General features: G+C 40.0%; 1 protein-coding gene across 1 annotated transcript; it reads left to right on the top strand.

The window, feature by feature from the left end:
* Window positions 1–4,460: 4,460 nt before the first annotated feature.
* GMNC (geminin coiled-coil domain containing) lies at window positions 4,461–13,565 on the top strand (the record flags this gene model as incomplete). The annotated part of the gene is made up of 4 exons (XM_084800332.1): window positions 4,461–4,638; window positions 6,369–6,457; window positions 7,436–7,552; window positions 9,760–13,565. Coding segments are annotated over 4 exons (1,002 nt in total), but the record flags the coding sequence as incomplete, so codon positions are not given.
* Window positions 13,566–14,628: the final 1,063 nt, after the last annotated feature.

Raw genomic sequence — 14,628 nt, forward strand, 5'->3', positions numbered from 1 at the left:
CCAGCCAACACATGATGCCTCACAACCATCTATAATGAGATCTGCTGCCCTCTTCTGGCCTGCAGGCATACATACAGGCAGAATACTGTGTAAATAAATGAATAAATAAATATTTTTAAAAAGTAACCAGGTTTTGCTAAAGAGATAACTGTTTACAGGACTAAAGCACAAAGCACGGACAGCTCTTCACCTTGAACAAGATTATTGATTTACAGGATCTAAATGCATTTGGGGCTTTTTCCTTTGTACTGTGAGAGCCAAGTGGGAACCGCTTTCTCTGCCATTGAGTGATTTGGTTCATCTACTTTCCGTGCAGTGATCTTCACGCATAGTGGTGTTCACCTATTTTTTCAAATAAACATCTTCAGAGCAAGAGAAAGAACTCCAATAAGCCTGGCACATCCTCTCACTTCCTCCTCTATACTTTTCTTGATCTTGAGGCACCGAGTGTTTAGTCATTTCATAGTTTTTTCTAAATTCTATGCATGACATAGAAAAAGGACAACTAGAAAAGATCAATTGTTTTTCCTAAAGAACTGTAAGTAACCTAGCCTCAAACTATGGTTCTCAGTTTCGGTGTCATGTACAGATTAGGTTGCCAGGGTTACCAGGCAATCATGTCACAAGAGGGCTAGCCTCAGTTTCAGAGGTTGGAACTCAATATCAAGATTTCTGCTTGGCTGTTGGTTTTTCCTGAGCCTTCGATTTTTGACTTGCAGACAGATGTCTCTCTCTCTCTCTCTCTCTCTCTCTCTCTCTCTCTCTCTCTCTCTCCCCGCTCTGTCCTCACATGACCTTTCCTTTGTGTGAGATCCCAGGTCCCTGATGTCTCTCCCTTCTGATAATACCACCGGCATGAGGTTGAGCTGGGGCTCCTGAAATACTCTCTCTGAATAGAGTAACACTGCCTCCAGAACTTCAACTCATACATTTGCAGGTAACACAAATTGGCCCATAACAGTGCCAGTTGCGCACACATCTGTGTGGCAGTAAGAGTGAGGGTGCCAACAGCAATCTGCCTGGGATAGGGAGAAAGAAGCTTGGCTACCTTAGCCCGAGGTCCACATCCTAAGTCTGACACGTACGTTCCCATTGTGCTAACAGTGTCTGTTTTCTTACCTGCAGGGCGTCCCTTTTAAACTGAGAGAATAGTATTTCCAGCCTCAGAAATTGGAATCCATGTATATTTTAGTGCAAATCTGGCTCCTAGGTTGACTGTCAACCTTTAGATTTTTTAAAATTATTATTAGCATGTATTCATTATATAAGGTAGCAGGTTTCTTCCTCGTAACATTTTCACACATGGACTTTGCTCATATTTATATCCATTACTCTCTCTTGTCCGTTCCACCCACTGGTCCTTTTTCTCTTACCAAATAGTAAAATAGTGCCCTTTCTGTTTTACACACACACAAATACACACACACACACACACACACACACACACACACACAAACATGCTTATACACATGCACACACACACACACACTTTGAATAGAGACTCTACACATAAGTGATCTGTCCTCAGTCTGATTTATTTTACTTAGCATTATGATGTCTAAGTCTACCACTTTTCTTGTGCAAATAACATGTCATTCTTCTTAGCTGAGTAAGACTTCCTGATTAAAGCATCTTCCTTATGTAACTGTCGGTTAGTGGGCAGATTCCACCACTTGTGCCTCGTTCAGCAACGGGCAGGGTTGTGCAGATACCTCTGGCGGGCTGTCTTAGAGACCTCTGGGGATATTCCCAGGCTTGCTGCACCTGGAGCCTATTCACCTGCTGCTCTTTATCCATTTAAATGATAAGCCCAAGCGAGAATTGGCTGCTGGAGTTTGTCTAAAGGAGGCATTGCTTCTCTGTCATTCCTAGATTGAACATCATAGATATTCGTGTGAAAATAAAGCAGAAGATTGGGAAATGAAATAACTTATGAAGTATTGACAGACATCATTTCTCTTAATCTTAGTGGTTTTTAAATTTTTTATTTTATTTTATATAATCATGGTGTGCCTCGGCCCACTTCAGAGAAAAGCACTTTAGATTCCTAAATGCCAACATTAATTCACCATTTGAACAAAATTTTATCGAGTGTTTGTATGCAGGGCATTGTCTAAGGTGCAGGGGAGAAGACGTGGCATACTGTCTTGGGAAATGTATGTTCTAGATTTGATACATTTTGCCCTCCTATTTAAACCTTGCAAGAACTGGATGAAATAAGACCCACCAAGTATGAAAAATAAATAAATAAAATAAAATCTCCACTGTTATTACGTTACCATCACTTGTTATCCTGTGATCAGCGAATACACAGAGGCCCATTCACACCAGGGTCCCTTAGATGGGCTTCCTTAGCGCTGCACAGAGACCAAGCTTTGGCCTTCAGATGCCTGGGGGGTGGGGGTTGGGGCTTGGCTGTCCGCCCTGCCCGGCCCCGCCCTGCCGGCTGCTGGGCGCGTGGCACAGAGGGAGCGGGGCAGCCAAGTCCCCATCACCAGCCAACCACCGTGCCAGGTAGACTCCATAGACCCAGCTCTCAGAGACGCAGGCTTTGACGGGGCGGCTGCCTAGTGGCCTCGAGGGTCCTGCCAGTGCCTCCGCAAGAAGAACAGCACGTCTCACTTTCCAGTGCTTGTGTCTCCGGAGAGCTAGTGGCCTGGCTTAGGCTGGGCGGCTCCGGATGAGGCATGTCACCTGTTTGACAGCCTCGCACTACATGAGAGAGCAGCAGCAGCCAGGAGCTCAGCGTGCCCCAGCGGATTAGAACTCGCTTCCTTGCTCCTCCCTGCAGTCCCATTTAAAGCTAACTCTGGCTTTAAGAAAAAACGGAGTGATCTCAGTTTCTGCAGCGCTTTCTTCTGCAAGATGGTAAGTGAGGAGCTGGCCTTAGCTAGACCGCTGCCAGGGGTCCTGGAAGACAACAAACTGCATTTAGAATTAGAATGTATTCCTGTTTGGGATATACCCTTGTACTTTCCAATTAAAACAGGACTTTTTCTTTCTTTTTCACTTTCTTTCTTTTTCTTTTTCTTTCTTTCTCTCTTTCTTTCTTTCTTTCTTTCTTTCTTTCTTTCTTTCTTTTTTATGCCCCACACCCCTTTCTCCTTTATATTCTCTGTTCCTTCTCCTTGCCTATTTGCCTCCCCACCCCAACCATTTTCCCTCCCCTGCACAGGCTTTCTTTCCTTCCACCTGTTCCTCTAGATTATGCACATATTTGCAAACACTTAAATGTGAACCATTTGTGAGTGTTTGGGGTTTGTTTTCCTCTCAGGTGTCAATTGCATAATAGCTTAGCTCTGATTCCAATATTAACCTCAGGAAAACAGTCTACAAACATACTTTTAGAATAAAAGAAAATAGCACCTGATATACTTTTGGCTGGTTTTCCCTTGGGCAGCACTGCCCAAGCTGTACTCCAAACTTTCACTCACCAGCTGCAGGGGCCAAGTGCTACCCAGGTGATTCAATGATAATAAATCAGTTCTTTTCATATTATCCTCCTCCTGTTCTTCCTCCTCCTCCTCCTCTCTCCTCTTTCTTCTCTCTCCTTTTTGCCTTCTCTTCTGTTTTCTTTACTTGTATTATGTCCAAGGAAACTCTTCAAGGCAGCAACAGCCTTGTAGTGGTCAAAAAGTTTGCTCAAACCTGGCCTCTGATAGAGGGGGTGTGTTTGACCCGATTAAACATTGACACATAATTAAGAACAGGCTTTTGGACAACTGCAGAGACATTTGGAAAGACCATGTTTGAGGTCTGAGGAGTGAGTGGGGTGCGGCAGGAAAGTATTCACTGAATCAGAACGCTGGAGAAAGCATGCCAGGTGACCACTGGAGGCAACGTAGCTTGGAAAGGACACTGAGCTTTATGACGGAGGGAGCTGGAGCCCGCTGCCTTTACTCTCCACTTTTGACTGTTTATCTGGCCTGATGTGATGCCCCAGTGACTGGAGTTGGGGACAAAATGTCTGTTATCACCTCTGTGTGTGTATATATATATATATATATGTTCAGATATAAGGCAAAACCTGATTCCGACTCCCAGATTATTAGGAAGTTACCTGAGACGGAGCCATGTAGAATTGTTCACTGAGCCCTTTTAGTCTGGGATCTTTGTCTTTCGAGGTTATTAGAAATACAACCAAGATATTCACTGCAGAGAAACAAACAAACAAAGTTCTTACATGTTTGAATCATAAGACTTCATTCTTTTTCATTTCTGGGTAGCCTACCAGTTGAGCTAGGCACTTCAATAGGAAATATTCCTCTGATGTTTTCCAACTTGGTCCATCCAATACTATGGTGAAAAGACTTTTGTAGTAATTATAATCACACCATCCAAATATGAATCTAGACCTGTAATTATCATGTCCATTGTTTATCTGTCTCACCACATACAATTTCTCTCTGTTCCTCCCACTCTCCATGGCATCTCCCACCCGCTGGTCATACTGAATTTCACAGAACACCATTCTGCCTTGCCAAGATCAGTATTCTGTAGGAGGCCAGAGCTATGATTGCCCGTATTCCACTACGACGTCAGAATCTAGTGTTGACGTTTCCAAGGAGACTTGGGTCTCTTTCTGGGCTGCTGGTCTCCTGGACAACGCAGAGCCCCAGCAAGCAGCACAAGCACTGGGTAAGTTCACCTCTTCGGCTTTCCTGATAGATGGGATCTCCTCACAGCCCCCCTGAGACTGTAAGCATCAATGACTGAACCTCTAAAGAAAAGGAGGTAGTATAGAGAATTTAAGAGAGCCCTTAAGACTCCTGGGTTTTATAGCATAAAACCTGTTGTTCTGTGTCCATCAACTAGTAAAAATGAAACTTCTCCTTTAGATAATTTGTGGCATTTCCTTCATTTTGTAATTCTTGAAAAATTCCAACTCAAGGAGTAACTTTGGGTCTGTAACAAAGTTTCATAAACAGCATCCTGGTAGCACGCTTTTGGAGTCAAAGCATCAGGTAGGGGGTTTATTTTGTAATTTGGTGAGAATCCTGCAAAGTTGAGAGAAAAACCAAGAATGAGTTACAATGTTTATTTCATAGCACAGATTCTGTGACCTGTATTTCGGACATGGGAACCACTGTTCACCTTACACACACACACACACACACACACACACACACACACACACACACTTCAACTCTAGAGAGAGCTCCAACATTGATGGAACTTATACTCACCACTAACATTGGAGTGGAGCTTAATGAATATTCTTACACTTATTAGAGGGATTTCTGTGTTAATGCTTGGTTTCTGGAATACTCTCAAGCCCTACAGAAGTAAATACCTCTGCATTCTTCCTGCCCCAAGGTATTTTGGAGATCGGCGTATTTATGAAAAGATGCTGAAGCAAAACAAAAATTGCATGGAACACATATGTCATGGAGGAAGTTAATCAGTCTTGTGTTTTTACTATAAGCAGTTTCATAAATGGAGTGTCTCCAGATGTAAACTTGGTTTTTGTTTTTATTTTCTTGCTTATTATTTTCATTTAATCCTAAATGTTTCAACAACATTTTCTGTCCAGCTGCTCAAGAGAGAGAAATGAAACCCAGGGTTCAGGGAGTGAAGTCTACAGTACACTAACATGCAGATACAGTTTTTGATCGATGGGCATAGCTTGCTGTAAAATATGAAAAAGGAAAACCAAGAATCTCTTTGAAAAACATTAAAGCATATAGATAGAAATAGTTGAAATTGACCAGGTGTGATTCAATAGTGAAATCTCGATGAGGATTGGAGGTTTGGCTCAGCCTCGGAACACTTCTCCAGCATGAACAAGGTCCCTGTTTTAATGTCTAGCTTAAACAAATAATAAATAAAAAATAAATAAAAAACAAATAAATAACTGCTGGGAAATGTTATCATGCCTTGAAATAAAATTCTATGCAAACTCTGCCCTTCAGATTTCACAAGTAGGCAGAGAGAGGGGGAAATAGAGCATCACAGGATTTGACTGCGGCACCAAACATAATGCTATCACACGCTGAGCATCAGAAAATATAATGTACACTAGAAAGCGGTAGTGGAATTGCAGTATTGTGCCGAGTGGACAGGCAGGATCAGCAAATATTGCTAGGAAGAGCTGGTGCAGACGAGATAGCCTTTATTTACTTACCCAGAAAAAAAGTCCATGCACATCCCAGGAGCTGCTCAGACCTTTTTGGAGTGCATCTCTTTAGCCACATTTGTAGACAGTATGTAAATGCTTGCCTATTTCCTTCTTCTGAAATCCTTAAAAAATTATTTTCCTTTGTAAAAAAAAAAAAAGTAATTAAAGCTATTAAGCTTTAGAAGTTTGTTGAGTTTTTAATCACACGATTGTAAATATGTTTATTTATTTGCTTTGTATTTTCACATAGACTCATCCTGTGACTTACATTTTCCTGTCCTGGACTCGTGTTCATGGGAAGAGGCTCAGCTCTCATCTCAGCTCTACAGAAATAAGCAGGTATGGAGAGGGAGTGAGAGCGCGGAGACCAGCCAAGTTCCAGAAAGTCCATTCTCCCCCCCGAGTCTCCCTTTATTTCATCTTGCTCTATTGGTTTTATATCTTGAATCTTTTAAAAATTCACAGTGATTCAGTGTTTTTTGTGACACACAACAGTAATTGTGTGTCCAAAGAGACCAAAAGTTAGACGAACAAACTCACAGAAACAGAGGCTCCAAGAAAATCCATGATTGAACTCTCAGTTCACTAATTTCTTTTTTCCTTCTCTGTGGAATATTTCTGCAGCCCTTCTCTGAGGGCTGCTGCACAGAACAAAGGATGATACAGTAATGTTTTAAACAATGCACATAGGTCATCTTTGAGAGGACGGATGTTGATAAGAGTTTCCCAAAGATCACTTCCTGTACGCCCAATTTTCTTATCAAATGGTCAGGTTGTTAGGGAGGTAGGCTCATTTAATAAGTTCATAATAAAGTGTAATTGATTGAAAAATTAGGCCTACAACTTCCCTTTCCAGGTTTCATTTGTGATTGTTCCCAAAGAGCAGTTTTACTTATTGGACACACAGGCAGACTAGTCTGAAGCTGAGGGAAACCCCGTCACATCTTATCTCGATGCTCATAAATGTGCGAGGAAGGAGCTCTGCCAAGCCTTCTCACCATCCGTCCTGTGTTTAAACAGTTCCTTGTGGCTCCCTTGCCTTCATACCCACCTGACTCCCTGTGGTTACAATTTGGAGCGTCACCTGATCTCTTTAAATACTTTGTAATGAATGGAATATGCAGTGCACAAAATTGAACAATCTGTGGTAGGGAGTGTAGATTTAATTTAGGACTCAGAGGACTAGGGCTCTTTGAAATTCTGTTCATAAAACAAACAAGAATAATCAAGTTCAAGAGGTTTGGGGAGTGAGGTGTTATTATTAGGTTACAAAACCAATACAGGGGAGCAGCCTTCACCATTGTATGCTTCCTGCAGCTCCAGGACACTCTAGTGCAGAAGGAGGAAGAACTCGCTAGGCTACACGAAGAAAATAATCACCTCAGACAATACCTGAATTCTACTTTGGTTAAATGTCTGGAAGAAAAGGCCAAGGTATGTAATTATCTGTTCTACAAGGTCAAGGCAGTGAGTTGACAGGGGAAACTGCTACGTAATACCCCATGACTGAATGTATGAAGTTTACTGAACAAGATGTCTTCGCGGGACTTAGTAGACCTTCCTTATCCTTCAGGAAATATATGACTTTAACAGGATTTTTAGACATAATTTCCCAGAACTTTCTAGCTTTGGATCTTAGCTAGACATGACAAAGGGATTTTGTTTAAGGATGAAAGTGAATCAGAAGAATTGATAAGACTAATGATGTCAATAAGGAGTGGAATATTAGAGTTGAAATCTAGTGTAACAAATACCCTTAGTTCTAATTATGTAATAGTTGTTGGCTAAAGCTCTTCCCTCGGCCTTGTCTTGGGGTATTATTTTTACTGGAGAGAGGCACAATGACCATGGCAACTCTTATAAAGGAAAGCATTTAATTGAGTCTGGCTTAGAGTTCAGAGATTTAGTTCATTGTCATCACAGTGGGAAACATGACAGCACATGGGCAGACATGATGCTGGAAAGGTAGCTGAGAATCCTACATCTGGATCCCAGGCAGGAGGAAGAGACTGCCACACTAGGCCTAGCTTGAGCATCTGAGACCTCACTTTTTCCAACAAGGCCACATCTACTACAAAATAAAGCCATAACTCCCAATGGTTCCACTCCCCATGGGCCAAGCATTCAAACACATGAGATGCAGGGGCCATTTCTATTCAACACCCACAGGGCCTTTGCTATCTTAACTTGTAAATAGATGGGCCTAGGTCCTTGGTAAAAATCTCTCTGGGAGGTGTCAAGATGACTAAGGAAGTAAAAGGCTTTCTATGCATTGAAGAACTGAGTTTGGACCACGAAGTGCTCACGTTAAAATTCAGGCACTGAAGCACGTATCTGTGATCCTAGTAGATTACAGCAAAGCAGATCTAGCCTAGGAAGACCTGTGAGAGACCTTACCTCAAAATATAAGGTAGAGAGTGAGGGAGGAAGACACACAACTCAACTTCTAGGCTTATACACAAGGGACACGTGCGAGCACACACACATACATACACACACACACACACACACACACACACAGAGGGAAGGAGGGATGGAGGGACAGAGAGAGAGAGAGAGAGAGAGAGAGAGAGAGAGAGAGAGAGAGAGAGAGAGAGAGAGAGAGACAGAGAGACAGAGAGAGAGAGACAGAGAGAGAGAGAGAGAGAGACAGAGGCAGAGACAGAGACAGAGACAGAGACAGATACCAGAGACAGAGACAGAGATGGAGACAGAGACAGAGAGGAGATAGCTGTATCTGAAAAAGCTGAAATGCTATGAATATACTTGGACTCCAAGCATCTCCACTGGTGATTAAGGACTATGCAACCATCCCATCTTTATTCAGATTTTCCTTGCAGTTTTATGTGAACTGCTTTAACATAAGGATAAATAGTTCATCTGTAACCTTTTTGTTCATCTTATTTCTAGATAAGTTTTGACTTTTATCTAACTTTGATGCTACCACCTGACTTTGACTTTAGAGTAGATTCTTTCAGCTTGATTCATTTACAATCCAATTAGCTTTGACTAAGACACATATTGCTTTACAGATGCTAGTAATGGAATCCTAGCATTAGTTATCAATCTATAGAAAGTATTTTATTAAATCATTATGTGATATTAATTAGGTATTTTTAAATCTCTTGATATATTTCTAAATTTAGAATAATATAACATCATATGGGAGTGAGTAGTGTTTAAATTAGAGGTTCTGTCTAGATTTAGATGAGTAATATTCAAATCTAGGCTAAGCAGAACTCAGCCATTTGCTCTTATATCTATGTATTATCTTATTTATTAATGAGTTTAATAGCATCTGCATCTAGTGAGAAAGGTACACAATCAATGGTTTATATGCGATGGTCCTATTTTATTTACTTATAAACAAGATTGAAAAATGACAGCTGCTATTGGCATCAGCTTTTACTTGTCTTAGTTGAAATCTTACAAACTTCATTTGGTTTCTTCAACTTTTAAAAACTGAGTAAAGAGTGTGAATCAAACTAGTAACTTATTAAGGATATCTTCTCAACAAACACTAGTTCGCTGATTAATTTCACTTGTGCGATAATGCATAGGACACTTAGACATATTTCCTAAGCAACTGGGTGAATAGTAAAGACCCAAAGGAAATATAGTTTTCAAATATTGTTTTCCAGAAGTTGCTATCATCAGATGAGTTTTCCAAAGTGTGTGGAAGACTCAGAAAGGAGAAGAGGAAACCCGAAGAACACAGACACCCTTCTGCTGAGATCCCCCAGTACAAGACTGCCAAGAGAAACCTCTCCACAGAGTTTTCTAACTGTGATGAACAGCCTGGGCCCTGTGTGGACCCCTGGGTTCTTCAAACCCTTGGCTTGAAAGACTTCAACACCATTGACGACACCCTACCAGCTAACTACAGTGCCATCGCCTCGCATCCCAGAACAGTCCCCGGTACATCCTCCCAGTTTCTACATGACGCAGTTGCCTACGCAAATGTCCCCAGAGACCTACACCTTGATTACGGAGGTGAGAGAACACATGCCACACATACCACTGCCATTCACCAGCAAGACTGTCACTGTGTCCCTAGGCTTTCTAATCCTCCAACAGGGGTGCAAACTGTCCCTTACCACACTGCAGATGTGTCACCCAACAAGACAGAGGTGGCCTTTTCCACATCTCTGAGTCCTCACTGCAATGTGAAAACTCACTCTTTCCACCATGGACAAGCCTTTGTGCGTCGAGATGAAGAGGGAGGCTGGAAGTTTACCTGGGTCCCCAAACAGCCTTAGTGACCCCTCTTCTCTCATAGAGTACTGCCAGGACCTCTTTTTATACAGACGTCTTGCACATGGACTTGATGACCCAGAACACAGCAGCTTTTGCCTGCCTCCTGCCACTGCCAGTGGTCCTTTTGGTTTCATACTTAGGTCTGTTGGGTATGGTTGTAAATAAGCCATCCTCTTTGGTAACTGCTCTTCTTCGACTTGTTTACATGCTCATACCTGCAGTCGGCTCTCTCTCTTCTGTCTGATGCCTGGAAATATGTTTGCTAACTACCTATATAGTTTTTGTAGATAAAAAAATACACTTTTCTAATGATGGCCAGTTTAACAGCACAGCATTTTTGGCTACATTGTATAAATGTTGCTTCTATTACTCCTCTGTGTGTCTTTATTTCTAAAAACTTCTTTCAGAATGAGTCCTGGTTCAGTTTCACATATTTGCTACTGAATGTTCACAGATTGTAGGGTCTGCCCATCGGTGCTACTAAGGACACAGTGTCAGTGTGAGTAACATTATGTCCATGGAAGAATGAGTAATTAAGTGTCCCATGGTGATATTGTCAAAGTGTCTCTTAAACAATGCTAAACTCACCAAGAAGCAATACCAGTGACAAATTATAGCAATGAAAATAACTACAGCTACCTTAATATCCAATATGGCGTATTAATCTCTATTGGCACCTGGCACTGTTTCTTTGAGTAGTATGACTCAAACTTTTTCCAGGGACTTTAACCTTTTTCTTTCTTTTTGTTTTATTTTTTTGAGACAAGGTTTCTCTGTGTAGCCTTGGCAGTCCGAGACTCACTTTGTAGACCAGGCTGGCCTCGAACTCACAGTGATCCACCTGCCTTTGCCTCCCGAGTGCTGGGATTAAAGGTGTGCGCCACCACACCCAGCAACCTTTTTTTTTTCTTTAAAGGCAAGGTTTATTAAACTACAGAGTCTGACAACTCTGTTACTGGAGGTGTGGTCTAGCTTACCATTAACATTTCCTTATCCTTGCTCATCCTCCATTCAGCAATCCCCTTAAAATCTCTACAGAATGTTTAGGATCCATGTTGGACAAGGCACAGTGACATATGTCCTGAGGCCTAGACTTGTGCACAGGTTAACCTTGAGAAAGCTATTTCATTTGTGTGAGGGCTTACTTTTTTTTTTTTTGACTCTAGAATAAAGAAGCTAGACTAGGTAATCCCTAACATGTGGAGTGGAGTGAGGGTTCCATCAGTGTTGGTCCGTGATGTCATCCTTGTCTATTCTTCCCTTTAGTTTTGATAAGTGATGCAGACTTATAGGATGAAACTAATACACAATCAAAGCAAGAAAATGATGACTATGAGCAACATATACTTAGCATCACAGATTCTTCTCTGTTCACAATATCCTGTACCATAAGCCAGTTTTGGGTGTTAATTTCTCCTGATGAAGAATCATTTCTATCTACCACTAGAGACATATTGATTTTCAAACACTGCATAACTTGAATGCAAATACTAACACCAAGGATTCATCCCTTTCTAGATTAAAGACTGGTTCACACAAGTTTGTTTCCTTTCCACCTCGTTCTTCTCAGAACTAAGCATGTGTCGTAGGCATGCACCTGTTTTGCCTGCGTATAATCCATTGCTCTATCTCTCTCACATGTTCTTCAGCAGTCACTTCATAGAATACATATCTGAAATGTGTACTGTCTACAATCTTTGTAACAAAGATCTTCCTTTGGTTTTTTATCCTTTGTTCTCTACTTTACTTTGATCATGAAATCAAAGAATCTGTGCTATAACGTTTATTGCTAATCAATTTTACTATCCATGAAGGCACTTGTATCCACTGTAGTGGTTTCATAATTCATGCAGCAATCGAACTTATGAAAGCTTTATTTTCAAAGGTGTGCCTTTTACATTCTGGTATCCACATCCCCGGTGGGTAACATCAATCTTATTTCAAAATAGCAAACTTAAAATTAGAATTGATTGTATGTTGTTCTACTACAAATTGAGTAAGCAATGCAATTATTTTGAAAGTCAAATAAACAGAAAAATAAAATTAGCTAACAGGTATTTATGTTGCATTGTTTAAGTGTTGTATGGTGTGACACATGCCATGAATAAGTGCCCAAACTCATCACAGTGCACCTGGTGCACAAAGAACCTCCACATATGTAGCACAGCTTCTGAGCATTGCAAAGCAACTGGGTTTCAGCTTGGCTTATAGAAATTACACCCCATTGTTAACTTGTTTAGATTTATATTATGAAAGGTGGCATCAGAGGGAATATCACATTTTTGCCATTGTATCTTGAAATTTCTAATATTTATTTGAGCTATATAGAGAATATAATTTTGTTGATGTTTAAGAAATTTGAAATTTCATTACTTGAGTGCATGTTCTGACTTTTATGGCTTGATCTTGTCTCTCCAGCAAACCAGCCAAAATTTCACAAGATAAAGTGACAAACAGACGCTCTTTCTATTTCTGAATGTGATGAGCACATTTATATGGTGCAAAAGCTTTCAAACCATGGATACTTCTCCCTTTGGGTTATAACCATAACCTTCTTTGTTTGCACTTTGTTGCACATTTTGTCATATGTTTGTAGCTGGGTTCGTATCACTGGCATTTAGGGTTACTGATTGTTTCCTTTTTCCAGGTATATAAATGAGACTTTGGAATAATCTATGGTCTAAAAGATCAAATATGGATACAGCAGTCTTGTATCCATATGAACAAAACCTGTCATCTTATGGATACAACTATCTTGAACCTAAATTCACATGAGAATTTTAATCTAACGTTGATTTTTCATTATATTTTAAACTTCTGTCTAATAATATTATATTAACTATCTGAAAATTTTATACAATGTATTTTTTTTATATTTACCAACACCCCCAACTTTTCCTAGATCAACTCTCTCTCTACCCTCAGAACTTTACCCACCCAACTTCATTGTTTTGGGTTATTTATGAATAAACCTAACAGGGTTAGTACTTAAAAAAACAAATATATGGCATAGTTATGTTTTAAAATATGTTTTAAATCTGTGTTTTGTTAGATGAACATGAGCATTTAGTTTTAAGTCTTACAGAATATATACAAATTTCAGTACAATTTACTACTTGCATTTTAAATGCTATGATTTATTTGTGATTGGAACTATTTCTAATTATATAAGTCAATATTGTAATGAATCTATGACTAATAAATCACAAAATTCATTTTACTGCTCTTGGACTCTTATTTTAGAAATGGTTTGCAATGAGTGAAGTAATATGCTAAGAAATAGCTTTTATACCAATTTCTGCTATAAATTTTGCATCATAAAAATACATTTCATATCCAAACCAGTTTTAAAGTACAGATATTAACAACAAAAGAACTGTTTAATAGATATAACCTAAACCAAGCTCTAATAAAGATATGAAAATGCAACATTTTTCAAAATTAAAGAAGCTGTAAATAAGGGGCACAACTTGAGCATGTCTGATTAAACTAAGAAAACTGTCTCTGAAGAAAGGAGCATCTCTTCAGGGACAGGAATCTTTGGTTTGGGATCTCAAAAGAAGCTCTGATAGGGAACAAATCCTTATATGGTGATAAAGATGTGCTTACACAAACAAACCCAACAGAAAGCAGGGAGTGACTAATTTTGTGAACTTAAAAGGCAAGTTGTATCTTCATCTCCTCCTCCTCCTCTTCCTTCCCTTCTTCCTTCTCCTCCTCTTCTTCCTTTTCCTCCTCTTCTTCCATATAATTGCCCCAAATGAGAGAAGCAAGATGGTAGCGATGCCAAAGGGAACAATCAGCAGACAAGATAACAGCACATGGACACTGAGCATTGTCCCCATCTGTGATCTATTCAAGACTATAATTCACAGGGTGACTATTAATATCTAGAAAGAATACATAGAAATTCTTTCTCAGTATCAGGATTTTATCTGTTTTGTGCATCATCATTTGATTTTCTTTGTCTTGGTGAAAATTATGACTGAATCTTTCTCTCTGAATGATACTCGAACATGAAAATTATGAATGCATATATGGAAGGCATATAAAGGTATTTGAAATAGGTGTAACTAGAAAATATTATACTGAGTCTAGTATTCTATGTCAAGGAATACTGAGTGTTCTCTCTCATAATTTAGTCCTAGCTCCAAATCTTCAAATGTGAGTATACAACCTAGAGAAACACCAGAAATTAGGAAAATAAATAACCAGAGGTTGGGGGATTTATTGATAGGGGAATATCAGGATAC

The sequence above is a fragment of the Acomys minous genome, assembly GCF_964271855.1.
Source record: "Acomys minous genome assembly, chromosome: 11".
Classification (NCBI taxonomy): domain Eukaryota; kingdom Metazoa; phylum Chordata; class Mammalia; order Rodentia; family Muridae; genus Acomys; species Acomys minous.